Below are 17,102 nucleotides of genomic sequence, written 5' to 3'. Positions count from 1 at the left end.
TGTGTTAGCATATTTTTTTTTGCAATCGTTTTGGTTTTCTTCCCTCCTTTCATTGTACTCGATTATGATAAGAACTAAAGTCTCCAAATAAATGACAAGTATTTCTGCATCCAAATTAAAAATCCAGTTCTCTTCATTTCTGTAGTGTTATTGTGTAAAGTGACTAGGGGAGGTTAATGGAAGCAATATTGGCGTGTCAGTGACCTAAGCCAGCTTGAGGCGAGTACTCACTGAATTAATCCACAAATACTCCCAGAAAAGTAAATATACCAAAACAGATTTCTTCACAGTTTATTATTCAATAGTGACAACAGCACTAATAGTAACACCGCAGTGAGGCAATAAACAGTTTATTACAATGGAGTAATGGCACCACACTAAGTACATACATAAACACCACAATGAGGGAAGACTGCCACGCCAACCAACACCTATTCCCTCCCTGGCCACCAACAGCACCACCAGGAGTAAGAGTAGGTGTTTACCACGCAGTTTTAAGGTGCCATGCACCTCCTGCTGTGGTGGCGGCAGCAGGTGTTTAGTGGGCAGGATGTGTGCGATGCGAGACAATCCCTCATTGGACGGCGGCCGACCTCGGTGGTGGTGACGGCTGTGGCGAGTGACAGTAGCGGAGCGGCGACGGCGGCACGTGTTAGCGGGACGGCAGAGTCCCTCCCTCGAGTGCCAGTGGTGTGGGGAGGCTGGTGGGAGGGTCAGTGAATGCGTCGTGCAGGAGGCTCATGACCGCTGCAGTTTCAAGCCTTTGGATCGTCAACACCTATAAGGGACAAAAGACACAGGAACAAAACAGCAGTATCCCGTTAACTACCCATCTCCACATGTACCACGCCTGGATCGTCAACACCTATAAGGGACAAAAGACATACAGGAACAAAACAGCAGTATCCCGTTAACTACCCATCTCCACATGTACCACGCCTGGATCGTCAACACCTATAAGGGACAAAAGACATACAGGAACAAAACAGCAGTATCCCGTTAACTACCCATCTCCACATGTACCACGCTACTCTCTCCTACACTATATACTACATCGATTGTAGGTCTTACTCGTAGTGAGTGTTTTTGAATATGGGCATACATCTTACTTCCATATATAGGCATAAATCTCCCATATATTCAGGTCAATGCACTTCATCTCTTACTATTTCATACATTCCATTCACTTCCTACTTTAGTCTCCTTACCAGGATCCATGCACGCTCATTTCGATTCCTCCCAGCCACGATCATCCTCTACCCTTCAATCTACTCCATTCCTTCCTCTACCTAAGGACCTACCTACCTACCTACCTCGTTCATCCACTCCTCCATTCCTTCCTCCACCTCCTCATTCCACGTTCACTACAGAAACACCCTTTCTCGTTGATTTACTGACCCGCTACATCCTTCTCCTCCGTTAATCTCCTCCCGTGTTGTACGTTACCACCCCGGCCCTCTCCTGTCACGACACTCGCATCTCTTCATTGTCACGTCTCCCAGACCAATCTTGGTAAGCCACACCACGTCACACTTCCTCAAAACTTCAACACCCGATCCTCTCACATCCATACAACCAATCTTGCCACACTTGTTTACCCAATCTTAACACACATTTACCTGGTTTTAATCTTACATGTCCGCCGTCATCTGCTGGTTCTCGTCGCCAGGCCGCCTCACACACTAGTCTCATTCACCCACTCAGCCGATCCCCCTAAGCGGCCTCACTCACCCACTCAGCCAGTCCCATTGAGCGGCGGCGGAAAAGTCTGCAGCGTGTGCGCAATGCAAGGCCGAGGGACCTTCTCTAATCTTGCAACGGTGGCGGAGGCAGAGGTGTTGGCAGTGGTCGTTGTCAATGAGAGGTAGAATTCCTCCCTGATGGTGCAGGAGGCTCATTATCGCTGTTGAGTCAAGCCTTTTGATCAGCAACTCCTGTAATGGATTAACATATGTAATGAGAACAGCAACAATATCCATCTAACACGCCACATTGTCCTAAAACTTTCACTGCCCCAATCAAACTCACTCGCCTCTACAATCTAAAACTAACACCCATTCTCTTCACTTCACTCGTTCATCCATATTGTGTCCTAATTCAGTCACTAATTCAGTCTCGTTCATCCATATTGTGTCCTAATTCAGTCACTAATTCAGTCAATCTCCTTGTCTCCCTCCTGCACCATCTCCCTCTTCTCGTCTCCGTCTCACTCACCCGTTTCCTCACATTGCATGCATTTTCAGTTCCTACTCTGCCTCCTTTCTAAGATCCATTCACGTTCATTTTGATACCTCCCAGCCATTCTCATACCCCACATAGCTTGGGAGTAAAATAGTGAAGACTAGCCATTAATCTTGCGACATCCATACACCCTTTGTAACAATTAGAATTATCTAATTGTACACAAATCAGAAGTAAAAATGCGTCCTAGTACTGAAGGAGTTAAGCGTAATTCTTCCTACGTATCTACAATGACAAAAAAAACCTTAAGTTGCTTCAGCCATTACCCTAATCTATTCCGAACCCACATCACTACCTACACTAGTGAATGAATGACCATCTACCCCCTATTACCTACAGCAGTGAATGAATGACCATCTACCCCCTATTGACACCTAGAGCAAGCAAGCTCTCGTACGTTGCTATAAAATACACATACCACAGCCTCTCCCCCGCTGTGCTCCCGTGCTCCACTGTGGTCCACTGTGGTCCGCTGGCCTCAATACAGCAGCGGCACGTCACTCCACCCCACGAAAAAACTCCCGTCACATAGGTCAAGCTTCCCGCTGTTGCTTTACAAGTCACGCCAGTCAAGGCAAACACGGACACTGGGCTGCGTAGACTAGCGGGGTCGGTGATGGCCTGGTGACTGGAACGAAGGTGCAGCCGGCGCGGTATCTGGATGAGGAATAGTCCAGCCGGCATTCTGAACTTCCCACCTTGCTTCGGTCTCATCTCCCCCCCCCCCACCTAATCTGCCAACAAGAAAAGAGCAATTTGAGGGCAAACGAGCATATAAAGCTGGTGGTGGACGCTGATGATTTACCTGATTGAGACCAATTCAATCAGAGAGTTGTGATTTATCTGTATATATTATGCTTTTAGTCTTCCCTCTGTAAATATTTGAAATATATGCATGTAAATAAAAGTATGAGTGTATGTATGATTCCAGATTTGCGTGTTCTGATGTGAATGTTTTCCCTTTCATGTATATAAGCAATACGTAGTGATGCTACGTAGCCACCTTGTGTACTTGTGATTTATCTCTCCTTTCCCCATGCCCTGACAAAGGACAATAGTTTTGAGTTAGGAGTAGGGTCCCTGTGTGAATGAAGCGTGTATGGAATTCTGAGTGAGTGTACAATGTTATTTTTTTGTTAAAATAATAAAAAAATAAATTAAAAAATATATATAAATAAAATAATAATAAAAAAACTACATTAAATAAAAAAATATTGTATATATAAATAACAAAACTGAAATAAAAAAAAGTAAAAAAAATAGCAAAAATGGCCTAATACCCATGCCAGGGTAATGGCAAAAAAAAAAAATGCCATGAACCAACCACTGGTCCACCACCTTGGTACAAACTACTATACATTTCAGCGGTGGACAAACGGTGTTTTTTGCAGATATCTCCTAAACGAATCGTTGGATGAGTATGATATTTCAACACACTACCTTGAAGATCCGTTCGTAATTTATGGTTAACATACCACAGTGCTATATGTGTTATGTGAGGAGTTTACTCGTGAAAAATAACACAAAGCCGACGAGTCGTGTTGACGCATTTCAATGAAAGTGGTTCCCCCACACACCCACCCAAACCATTCCTAACCACTATTACGTCTACCCCGTCTCGGAAGTTCTCGTCCTCTTTATCCCTCCTCTCCTCTCCCTAGCTCCTCGCCTCCCTCACTCCTGTGTCCCTCCCTACTTCTCCCACCACTGTATTTATACATTATAATGTTCTGTAAGTGTGTATGTATAGATATGATTATTAACGAGTATGGTACAATTTCATGAAGGCAAGAAGTGGTTCACGTTGATAATTACTGTACAACAGCACGTTTACGTGTAGTATATAGAAGAGCCATGTTTGCAGTCGTTATGGTCAACCATGTGAACATGATGTGCTGGAATTACCTGTGACCTGGACCTTCTACTGTTAGGAAAAGTTGATACTCTTATTGCGTACTGTCTACCTATTGATCATAAAAAGTGGTCCAGTTTATATATAATATTATTTTGTTGTTAGATACGTTGCTTATTATTCAGCTATACGGCCATTAACAGCGGAATTAGCTATTGCTTTCACGGTCGTTTGACCCACTCTGGTCTTCATGTCCACATATACCACCAATTGTATTAAATAATATCATTAATGTATGATATGTATGTACAATTGTACATACTGACGTATGTTACTATTATACCTATACGTATGTAATTACAATAGGGGAAAAAAATCAAAGGTGGAAGGCTGATGGTGTGAATAAGGGGTGAAGAGGGAAGCAGGGAAGAGGGTCATGCGATACTGGGGTAGAGAAGGAGTGGTCTGGGGGTTCTTCAGGGTGGTGGAGGGGTTAGACGAGTACTCCACACTCGTCCGATTCTGTATAACACCTTTGATATGATGACTGGATTAGGCGTAATATCACTCAGTAAACTCCTCACATAACACATAGCAATGTGGTATGTTAACCATAAATTACGAACGGATGTTCAAGGTAGTGTGTTGAAATATCATACTCATCCAACGATTCGTTTAGGAGATATCTGCAAAAAACACTGTTTGTCCACCGCTGAAATGTATAGTATTCACGCTCTCTGCACCCTCCAAACCAACCGCTATACAAACTCAATTGCATTAATCTTATATTATCAACCATTGTAACCTTTCGTGTAGTACTTATATCAATACATGTTTTGTTTTGTTTTTCATTTTGTTGTAACAGTTTGAAGTTTCCTTCGTAATAAATTGATTATGGTAGATAATAATAACTCACTCACACACACACACACACACACACACACACACACACACACACACATATATATATACGACTCCCTCCAAGTGAACCGAACCCTGTCTGCCTGCAAATCAACGAATAAAGATAAAAAAAAAAAAAAATGAAAAGTAAAAACGTACCATTAACAGATAACTTTTTAAGGAAGCTTGAGTTGAACTGAGTTGTAATGAAAATGCAACAAGTTAGAACAGTTTGTGGGTTGCAAATACAACAAGAGAAGTATGATTGAGACGGAGGGAAGTGGAGGAGTTATGAAGCAAACTAGTGGTGGCTGAAACAAGCGGTGAGGGTATTCAAATTGTCCACACGGTGATTGAAGAGACCCCTTCAGTACCGTGACACATTACGATATTCATTTTGCTTACTACTTGGCGATTTCATACAGCTTCACAAACTTATGTGGGGATTAAGATAGTGAAGACTGTGGCCATTAACAAGAGCGGTGATGAAGTTGATGGAATAGTTAGCCAGCCAGACCCGTGGCAGTTTGACAGGAGCGAGGAGCCATTAAGCTTCAGTACTTGGACATATTTTTACCTTGAGATTTGTGCACGGTTAGGCCATTTTGTTGACATTACGAAGGGTCTATGGAAGTCACAAGGTTAATGATCTGCAGGGCTGGGGCTGGTGAACTCTGCTTCTTTCAATTATTACACCACCAGTAATGGTGATTGTAGTGATTATGATAATGATATGATGATGATGATGATAATATTAATGATGATAATATGTATAGTAGTAGTAGTACTAAGTGGTAGTGGTAATAGTAGTAGTAGTAGTAGTAGTAGTAGTAGTAGTAGTACTAAAATAGTAATATTAGAAAAATAAACGAATAAAAGATAATAACAGTAGAAGTAGTAGAAGTAGAAGTAGTAGTAGTAGGAGTAGAAGTAGTAGTAGTAGTAGTAGCAGAAGTAGTATTAGTAGCAGCAGCAGCAGCAGCAATAGTAGTAGTAGTAGTAGTAGTAGTAGTAGTACTAGTAGTAGTACTACTACTACTACTACTACTACTACAACTACTAGTAACAACAATAATAATAATAACAATAATAATAAAAATAATGATAACAATAATAATAATAACAATAACAATCAATAATAGATGAGAGGGAACAGTTGATTGTCATTGAAGAAGACGAGATTATTAAGGTTGTGTCCAGTTGATAGATGGACCATTCAACTCTTTAAGGCACTCAACAATACTAATTAGATAAAAAAGTGGAGTGTGTGTGTGCGTTTGTGTTTCACTGTTTGATCTGCTGCAGTCTCTGACGAGACAGCCAGACGTTACCCTACGGAACGAACTCAGAGCTCATTATTTCCGATCTTCGGATAGGCCTGAGACCAGGCACACACCACACACCGGGACAACAAGGTCACAACTCCTCGATTTACATCCCGTACCTACTCACTGCTAGGTGAACAGGGGCTACACATGAAAGGAGACACACCCTAATATCTCCACCCGGCCGGGGAATCGAACCCTGGTCCTCTGGCTTGTGAAGCCAGCCCTCTAACCACTGAGCTACCGGGCGTGTGTGTGTGTGTGTGTGTGTGTGCGTGAGCGTGAGCGTGTGTGTGGGGGGTGGATGAGTGTGTGTGTGTGTGTGTGTGTGTGTGTGTGTGTGTGTTTGAGCGTGTGATGTGTGTGTGTGGGGGGATGAGTGAATGAGTGTGTGTGTGTGTGTGTGTGTGTGTGTGTGTGTGTGTGTGTGTTTGAGCGTGTGATGTGGTTGGGGGGGGATGAGTGAATGAGTGTGCCAAATACCTGTCGTTGAATCTCACCCTGCACGCGACAACTTCCAGAGGTGTATTCAGCGTCACTTCTGTTTGTGTCAGAGTTTTGTGTATGTATATGGCAACGCAGTGTCCCTCATATCTTCTATACGGATGGTAGTGTTTTAGCACTGCAGAATCAGGCTGATCCTGCAGTCTCGTCTCCTGTAGACAAATAACGGACGGCCTGTATATTTTCACTAAAAGTGGCAAATATGGATCTTTACTCCGAATACTAATGCAGTTCCACACTAACACCTTGAACATTATGGCTTAAGAGTTGTGGTGGCGGCCGTTTTTCTTAGTCCTTTTGCGCTCAGAGGCGCTGCCGGGGGACCTCTCCCGGCCCTTACTAATGGTGACATCCATCGATTCATCAATTGTTAACTCCCCGGAGCTCGTCGAGAGGGAGCGAGCGTGTGAACTCCTTCTCGACGGCGCGGGAGCGGCGACGACATGAGAAGGGCGTTGACGTTCAAGCTTTGTTAAATTTAATTTATTAGACTTGTCTGTCTTCTCACCCTTACTGGGAGTACGAGAAATAGCAGACAGGTATGGAGCAGAGGAAGTTATAGGAGTAGAGGTTTTAGTAGTAGTAGTAGTAGATTTAGCAGATGATGAGGCAGAGGTTGAAGGGGAATCAGTGGTGGTAGATGGAGCAGGCAGCAGGTCGCTGAGGTCAGTCTGGATAGCAACAGTACACATCTTAGGTGGAGCCCTTACTGTTGAAGCGTAGGAGACGTTTGAAGCAGGCGCGGCCTGCGTCTGCTTCACTCGCATCCTTGCTTCATAGTAAGAGATCCTTCAGTAGCCTTAACCGTGCAGACCTCTTTCTCCACTTTCCACGCGGGACAATCGCGTGAAAAAGTGGAGTGAGCACCTTCACAATTACGGCACTTCTCTACCAAGGATGTGCACTGGTCCACAGAGTGGCCCTCTCCTGCGCATCTACCGCAGTAAGCGTGGGAAGACCGACAAGCGTTACCATGGTGACCATAAAGCTGGCACTTGAAACAACGGAGAGGATTCGGAATGTAGGGACGAACGGGAACCGACTCGTACCCTACATGAATCCTCTCTGGCAACTTAGCAGCACTGAAGGTGAGAATGACTGATGCTGTGCTCCTTCTTGTACCGTCAACCATTTTAGTAATTTTCCGAGCCTCAATGACATCCTGATCAGTCATGCAATCGACGATCTCGGTCGGTTCCATATCCACAAAATCGCGGTGGGAAGCGACTCCCCGACACGAGTTCATGGACACTGGAATCGAAGCCTCGATCTCGATGTCATGAATGAACCGGAGCTTCAACAATGATTTGACTTGATTTACGTTAAGTGTCTGAACAAGTAGATCACCACTAGCAAGTTTTTCACATTAACGACATTTCCAATGTTACAGTCAATGACCTTCTTTATTATAAAAGAATTAACAGTAGACAGGCGGGTGTTCGTCTTAGAATGTAGAGTCACATACGTCGCTTTAGAGGGTCAATAGACAGTCTGGCAGTCGGGGGTCGTCGATCAGTGTCCTCCCTCCCCCTTACGGGGAGGGCAGGAAGGTCCGTCAGGCATGGAGGATGGTACATCCCCCTCCTGTAGGAGGGGAGCGGGACACAAGTGGGAGAAAGTCAGGGAGGAGTTACCTAACGTCAGATTGTCCTGCCAAATCACTCTAGGGGGGGCCGGACGGTGTTAATTCACCCCAAAAGCACGCTCACTGAGGCGGATCCTCCGTAGGTTAGAGAGAAAAGACAATCTGACAACCTGGCAACAGACACGCTAAGGAAAGGACAGTGAAAAGGCAACGCTAAAAACACGGGGCAATGGGATTCCTAACTTTATTTAACTATACCTAAGCCTGATGGGCGTACAAATAATCCACACGGAGGTGACAGAAAGATAGAGCGCAGGACACGTGTTTGTATCACGGTGTCTAGACTCTAGATCGAGTCTGAGTTGCAATGGTGAAATGGTCGCCCTGGTCACTGGTGGTGGTAATGGGCAGTGTGCCAAATTAAATTTTATTTTTGTCGCTAGATCCACCTTCAAAAGTCGCTAAAAAGTCGCTAAATCATTGTTGTATATGCTACAAATGTTCATAGACGAAGTGGCTTGATCTACACTTAGAATAAACAGTAAAGGGCCCCGTTTACTCTAACACGTACCATTTATCCCATCAGTGATGTCCTGGCTTGTTACAATAGGAACAGACTAGAGGGCGGCTTCCCAGTCCCACTACTGCAGCGTAACACTCTACCGCAGGTGTGAGCAAACTACGGTTCGCTAAAGGAATTCCTGCGGCCCGAAAAATATTAGAAGATTTGAAAAATAACAAGTTAATAAACAACGCCAAAAAGTATTATGAACACTCAATTTTCTTCCCGCAAGTGAGCACATGGGTGTGGCAGTAGCTTTTCTTTAGAAACCTTTTTATTTTGTATTTTAAATATTAATGATTTGGGGCTAATATAGTATGCCCCCATAAGATTTTTTTTTTTTTTTTTTTTTTTTTTACGTGGCCTTAGCACTGAAAAGTTTGCCCACCCCTGCTCTACCGGCACATTCTCGGTAACCGTCGCCGCTACAGATGCTCCTTTTCCTTCCTTAGATTTGGATTCAGCTGTTGATACTACAATATCAAATACCTCATTAGGGATGTAGATGAGATACTGGTAAGCATGTCTCGCCTTTCCTTGTACTTGTTCAATTATACAGTAAAGCTTGACGCACACGCAAAGTGATAGCCGCTGCAAGGAACACTTTGACTAACCCGTCCTTCACTTACTAGGCTGCGCACATACTACAACTCAGCGACTGTTCTGGCAAAGCGGCGCAGCAGCAGCAGCAGCAGCAGCAGCAGGCTATTATTAACACTGAGAAGACGCCATGACGGCCACCTTGCAATGCGGTATTCCACTCTCACAGCACTTAGCCAGTGACTGAGGTGAGGGCCCGTCACAACCAGGGTTCATATGGCGCCGCTCTGGAGTAACACCTAACTACCCGACGCATTATAACTACCATACGCCTAATTAACTACCTACCACACGCTAATTGTTCCACATGTGACTTCTTCAATGCACGACACACCTTTCTGGTACAGCCTCTCTATCCCATCACTGTCTCATCACCGTTCCATCACTACTGACACTGTCGCACCATTAGTTAACTACCCTTTACTATTCACTCACTCCCATACGTCACGCCACCCCTTCAATACATTATTATACAGCTTTCTAATCAATTATCCACCCCATTACCGTCCCATCACTGTCCAATCACGTTCCTGCTTTTTACACTATTAATAGACTCACCCATGCACTGAGCCGGTGGAGCTGGTGGGGCACGTGGAACAGGTGGAGATGGAGCGGTGAGCATGTTGGCAGGACTCGTGGCTGGTGGTGAAGCTGACGTGCTCATATGAAAAGGACAATTCTAGTTTTGTAAGCAATAACTGTAGAAACGTAAATTTGAGGACCATTTATTTCCGTTTATATAATTTGTGGTCAATAAACTACGTATCTCTGTGTGTGTGTGTGTGTGTGTGTGTGTGTGTGTGTGTGTGTGTGTGTGTGTGTGTGTGTGTGTGTGTGTGTGGCCATGCAGTTTCTCTTCCGTCAGGCTGCTTTGCTATCTTAATGGCCGCTTTTCTAGTGTCTCTGTGTCCTTATACCTCCTCTTCTTTCATTTCTTTCATTTCTGTCTTTCCATTTCTCATCTCTTTTATATTCAGACCACCGTTTCTCTCTCTCTCTCTCTCTCTCTCTCTCTCTCTCTCTCTCTCTCTCTCTCTCTCTCTCTCTCTCTCTCTCTCTCTGATATTGATGAAATTTTAGAATTTCATTGTGAACTTGCATGAAAAAGAGAAAAAGTATCGAAGAGTTAAAGACCAATATATATATATATATATATATATATATATATATATATATATATATATATATATATATATATATATATATATATATATATATATATATATATATATATATATATATATATATATATATATATATATATATATATATATATATATATATATATATATATATATATATATATATATATATATATATATATATATATATATATATATATATATATATATATATATATATATATATATATATATATATATATATATATATATATATATATATATATATATATATATATATATATATATATATATATATATATATATATATATATATATATATATATATATATATATATATATATATATATATATATATATATATATATATATATATATATATATATATATATATATATATATTATATATATATATATATATATATATATATATATATATATATATATATATATATATATATATATATATATATATATATATATATATATATATATATATATATATATATATATATATATATATATATATATATATATATATATATATATATATATATATATATATATATATATATATATATATATATATATATATATATATATATATATATATATATATATATATATATATATATATATATATATATATATATCTCTTTTTCGATTAGGTCTTTATCCTTTTCTTGAGTTGGTTTATGAGTTCGCCGTAGCTACTCATTTTGGCCAGAAAATGAGTAGCTAATCAAAATAAGAGAAAATATTAGCAAAAGATTAATGCTAAACTTGCTCAAGAAAAGGATAAAGACCTAATCAAAATAAGAGAAAATATTATATATAAAAGATTATTAATGCTAAACTTGCTATCACTTTTAACGAAATTTGTTTGAGAGAAAATCTCCTGCTTATATAATATATATATATATATATATATATATATATATATATATATATATATATATATATATATATATATATATATATATATATATATATATATATATATATATATATATATATATATATATATCTACACATTTGTCTAAGAATGAGACATAAACTTTTTTCTCTACACATTTGTCTAAGCATACGGCCATTAACTCTTTGCAATGCTGGGACACATTTTTACCTTGAGATTTGTATACGATAAGACAATTTTATTTCCATTAGGAAGGGTCTATGGAGGTCAGAAGATTATTGGCCACGGTCTTAAATATCTTAATCCCTACGTAAGTTTCTAAAGCTGGATAAAATCACCAAATAGTAAGCAGAATGAATATGGGAACGCGTCATTGTATTCAAGGGGTTAAACTCCCTTTTGAACTGGCTAATTACTTGTGTAGCATCATCTGTAAGTATCAGCATACTGTGGTAGATAAGCAAGTGAAATGGTGAACCCATACAGTGAGGAGACGCAGCTCTGCAGAGTGAGTGCGGCTGCGGGTGACGGCGCGCGTGATGGCAGTGGTGTAGCAGTAGCATCTCGGGCGTCACGTTGGTAGGTCGCCCCTGCCTATCACAGCGAGGGGCGAGGTGAGGCGCGCCAAACTTGTTCACCAGTCAGTGTCCCAATCCTACCTTCAAAAGGACATGCAGCAGAGTCTTACTGGCCTGACAAGGCTCTCTGTGATAAGCAACACTATCTGACAAAATAAAAGGCGATTCACATAGTAAAAGCTGATAGCAGAGTGCCGAGTACACTTCCTTGCCAACTTTGTATCCTGATAACTGCTTTTAAGAGTGGGAAAAACGTGAACATTACAGTGACGTTTGTTAGTGAAGAGCGTTGCATGTTACATTAGCCTACAGAGCACGTGTGCACTTCGTCTGACTCTGTTAACAATGTTAATATAAGTTCTGCAACACTGGAGTACAACAGTAGTGAGTATTTTGTGTTTATTTACTATTGCGAGTGAGCCATCTCATGTATCTTGCTAAATGTAATCAAGTTGATTGAACTTTCTCTCTCTCTCTCTCTCTCTCTCTCTCTCTCTCTCTCTCTCTCTCTCTCTCTCTCTCTCTCTCTCTCTCTCTCTCTCTCTCTCTCTCTCTCTCTCTCTCTCTCTCTCTCTCTCTCTCTCTCTCTCTCTCTCTCTATATATATATATATATATATATATATATATATATATATATATATATATATATATATATATATATATATATATATATATATATATATATATATATATATATATATATATATATATATATATATATATATATATATATATATATATATATATATATATATATATATATATATATATATATATATATATATATATATATATATATATATATATATATATATATATATATATATATATATATATATATATATATATATATATATATATATATATATATATATATATATATGTAAGGAGAATGCTTGCCAAGGGCAACACAAAATTAAAAAAAAGAATAAAAACACTTAATTGCCGGTCACCGTGCAGGTCTGAGAGAGTTAGCCAAAAGGAAGCGATAAATATCTTGAAACCTCCCTCTTAAATGAAGTCAAGTTATAGGATGTTGGAAATTCAGAAGCAGGCAAAGAGTTCCAAAGTTTACCAGAGAAAGGCATGAACGATCTTTACAATTGGCACGCTGTTATTTTCGCGTCCGTCAGTTGAATTAAAGATTCGATTATGGTTTCAGAAATTGATTGGTGACAAAAAGTGGGTGGGATAAATCTATGGCTATCCGTCATCTTGCGTTTTTTGTCTTCAAAGAGAGAGCTTGACTTTGCTGGCATAAACTTGGTTCCTTATGACGACAAAAAAGCTTGGAAACAGCCCAATATATTCATCGTTGAAATATTTATGGTTTAGTCACGCACACATAACATATTCTTGTTGCGACAGACTATCGAAATTTTCTATTCCTTATCCTAGCGGCGCCGTATGACCTTCATGTGCCTCGTAATATATATAATAGACTGTTAATCAATCAATCAACCAATCAGTCAGTCATTTTTGTCCTTATTACCAATGAATGTTGGAGAGAAAGAGAGAGAGAGAGAGAGAGAGAGAGAGAGAGAGAGAGAGAGAGAGAGAGAGAGAGAGAGAGAGAGAGAATGGTAATATATGATATCATCAATGTCATCTTAATTTATTTGATATTTCATTTTATGAGATCAACTTAGGACAGTTTCCTCACAGCCAACTAACTATAGACTGCCGGGCCTATGCTGGAAATGTTGATCAGACTGACAGTGGTAAAATAACGGGAATATTCCATGACCTGCCGTCCAGCAGCCGGAGACACTTCACCTTTCCTGACTTTCATATTCAGTCGTTTCTGGGCCTTTGAGCCTATACAGTATTTGTCTCCCTCAAGCAAATTAATTACATCGACGATAGAGCTTCCCTTCCCCCCCTCCACCTCTCTCTCTCTCTCTTTCGCTTTCTTGCTATAGTCTTCTGAGAACGTGTCAAGTGTTGCAGGGAGGGTGAGGTGTCCCTAAGGATTTTTGATGAATGGGTAGCTAAAAGAAAACCGGAAGGAATAAAAATTAACATGTCTGGGAATTGAAAGACAACGCTATACTACTTCTACTACTACTACTACTACTACTGCTACTACTACTGCTACTACTACTACTACTGCTACTACTACTACTACTACTACTACTACTAATAATAATAATAATAATAAATAATAATAATGATGCAGTGCAGCAGCAGTAGCAGCAGCAGCAGCAGCAGCAGCAGCAGCAGCAGCAGCAGCAGCAGCAGCAGCAGCAGCAGCAGCAGCAGCAGCAGTGCTGCAGTAGCAGCAGCAGCAGCAGCAGCAGCAGCAGCAGCAGCAGCAGCAGCAGCAGCAGCAGCAGTAGTAGCAGTAGCAGCAGCAGCAGCAGCAGCAGCAGCAGCAGTAGTAGTAGTAGTAGTAGTAGTAGTAGTAGTAGTAGTAGTACAGTAGTAGTAGTAACAGTAATGGTAATAGCATGATTAATAACACCAGTAAAGTTAGTAGAATGACCGGCAGTTGTCATCATTGCGACGTTCATTTAACGAGTCAATAGCAGCCTTAGATAATAGGATCCATTCAGGGTCCGACCACCACGCTAATGGTGCGAGACGTCAATCAGGGCCTGCATTCACTTAATTCCAACTTATCCCCTCTCTCTCTCTCTCTCTCTCTCTCTCTCTCTCTCTCTCTCTCTCTCTCTCTCTCTCTCTCTCTCTCTCTCTCTCTCTCTCTCTCTCTCTCTCTCTCTCTCTCTCTCTCTCTCTCTCTCTCTCTCTCTCTCTCAGGACAGCATGGTAAGCGTGGGTATGCTGAGGATTCAGTGGTCTATGATGTATGATTAGGTTAGGATAAGAGAAGGATTTGAGTAAAAGAACAGGATTCGTATTAGGATTAAGCCTCGTATTTTTTAGGGTTTTACAGCAATATCCAGCAAGTCATAACAGTACAAGCACTGTAAATGATATTTACAAGCACCGACAAGAAAGAGAAAGGAATGGAAACGGTAGATTTTCCAATGTCTGAGGCTCTAAGCTGTAACACATGGTTGTCTCCTCCCTTGCCGTGGCCTCATTGTAGTACAAAACTCTTCTTTCTCTTATTCAAATTCGGTCCACCTATAATGCAAGAGTTAATCGGTATTCTCAGTCATTCATCCATTTCTCTGATAAATTCTGCTTCTGTTTTCTATCTTCCTATGACTTGAATTCTTTCAAGAGAGAGGTTTCAAGACACTTATCCTGTAAAATTTTACTCCGCTTTCGACTTTGTTGAGGATCTTTTTATTGCAGTTTTGTTATCCTGTGCCGGTCCCCGTATTACCAAAGAATAAATGAATATTGAAATAAATAAATAAACACACAAATGTCATATAATGTTCAGAAATGACTGTGTAATGAAGAGTACTTTACCGTGGCTTGTGACGAAGGAACCACGTCTACTCTTCCCTCGAGAAAGTAATGACAGTCTCGCACTTTGGCCCATGTTTAAAAACGGTTTGCTTTCTCACCACGTCTATTTCCTAAGCTATGAGAATGATCACCCGGCTTTCCACGATTGCTTCTCTCGTCAATAATGATAAAGTCATATTAATCTGTCACTAGAATGGGGAAAAAAAACCGTTGGAAACCCGTGTCTTTCCACCTGGAGGCTTCTAAAATTAGTGGAGGTGCGACGTATCAGAGTTTCAGAATACGTGAGTTTATATACACGAAGGAGTAAAGCGTGGTGACATGAGTGTGAGGTTGTCTAGGTAGCATCCCTTCGGTGTCCTAAGCTATATACGAGCCAGGCCAAGATATCCACTATTCACTAAGTAATGTATGAGGTTCGCTGGAATACTAATGATGCTAAACTAAAGTTTATCGACACGTTAATGGAGTGTCATATTCTAGTAAACCATCACACTACCACCCAATATTCATTATCACACCTTCACACTTCGCATAATGCAAGGCGGTACCAAATGAATTGACTGCCATATCACATCCCACCAGACTGACACACAGTCTTTATTACCACACCACCACACTATCACAACATTCATTACAACACCACCACATGAAACACGATTACTTCAGCTGACTCTCATACCACAAACTAACCACACTATGCACTAAGTGAACGGACCACCACACGAGTACACACCATCTCACTATACCACACAGCACACAGCACTGAGAGCACCATCATATAAACTGACTCAAACCACTCACTACCACACCAACATAATACCACACAGTAAACAGATAAAATCACACACATGTATTTTCACACCACACACGCAACATCACAATACTTTTTTTTCATGAGGTTCCTGGCAATAAGACATCAATACATCCTAAATATTTTACACAGCACTCCGCCTCACTACCACGCAATACTTCTTTGACAAATTTCCCGCCAATATAACGCCTTATTGACTGAATCGCTCGAAAGAACACACCTTTTTGGCGCGCCGTGACATCTTGGTAACCTGGTAGATTCTTGTTCATGTGTACCGCTGCGGAAAATTGAATCATCTCTGCCAATGGAGGGATCATGTGGGAGGGCAAGAACTTTCAGTGATGATGGTGGTGGGGGTGGTGGTTGTGGTGGTGGCGGTGGTGGTGGTGGTATGACCCAAACTTGTCACGGCACTTTCAGGACTCGCCTCACTTTAAAGGGCGGTGGCGGCAAAGAGACGTCCATTTCTCGCTTTGTCGAGGGAATTCTAGAAGCGAGACACGTGGACAGTAATGTTGTTACTGACAGACCATTTTTCACGCTATCACTCATAACTTTTGTGGCGCTTATTTCTGCAGTAGTCTCCGAAATAGTGTGGCGACTGGATTATCGCTAATTTGGAGAGAGAGAGAGAGAGAGAGAGAGAGAGAGAGAGAGAGACAAAGACACACATAACCGCAGGAGATGATTTTGGAAA

At 40.7% G+C, this 17,102-nt stretch overlaps 2 protein-coding genes across 9 annotated transcripts in view; one reads left to right on the top strand and one right to left on the bottom strand.

Annotated features, from left to right (window-relative positions):
* Positions 1-275: 275 nt before the first annotated feature.
* On the bottom strand, positions 276-9,608 carry LOC123516115. 7 transcript variants are annotated; one of them, XR_006678094.1, is made up of 4 exons: positions 9,459-9,596; positions 2,660-2,975; positions 1,620-1,934; positions 276-701 (listed from the first exon to the last, which is right to left on the bottom strand). XR_006678094.1 is itself a non-coding variant. In XM_045275220.1 (2 exons), exons 1-2 carry the CDS (start codon positions 2,953-2,955, stop codon positions 1,925-1,927), a joined length of 306 nt encoding a protein of 101 aa, XP_045131155.1. In that variant the 5' UTR covers positions 2,956-2,975; the 3' UTR covers positions 1,632-1,924. The 7 variants fall into 7 exon arrangements, 1 of the variants encoding a protein (XP_045131155.1); XR_006678095.1 differs by having other exon boundaries at positions 276-778; positions 1,732-1,934; XR_006678096.1 differs by having other exon boundaries at positions 1,732-1,934; positions 9,459-9,595.
* A 2,516-nt stretch (positions 9,609-12,124) lies between these two features.
* Positions 12,125-17,102, top strand: part of LOC123516242 (neuropeptide CCHamide-1 receptor-like) — a 56,632-nt gene continuing 51,654 nt past the window's right edge. For both annotated transcript variants that reach the window (XM_045275475.1, XM_045275473.1), the window contains exon 1: positions 12,125-12,589. The gene's annotated coding sequence lies outside the window, so the exon portion shown is untranslated. The remainder of the gene's footprint in view (positions 12,590-17,102) is intronic.

The sequence above is a fragment of the Portunus trituberculatus genome, chromosome 40 (genome assembly GCF_017591435.1).
Source record: "Portunus trituberculatus isolate SZX2019 chromosome 40, ASM1759143v1, whole genome shotgun sequence".
NCBI lineage: Eukaryota > Metazoa > Arthropoda > Malacostraca > Decapoda > Portunidae > Portunus > Portunus trituberculatus.
The sequence above is the reverse complement of the archived record's forward strand: the minus strand, read 5'-3'. Positions and strand labels throughout refer to the sequence as shown.

Bases quoted from the DNA above. Each gene is read 5' to 3' on its own strand.
- LOC123516115 (XM_045275220.1), bottom strand. From the start codon at position 2,955: ATGAGACCGAAGCAAGGTGGGAAGTTCAGAATGCCGGCTGGACTATTC.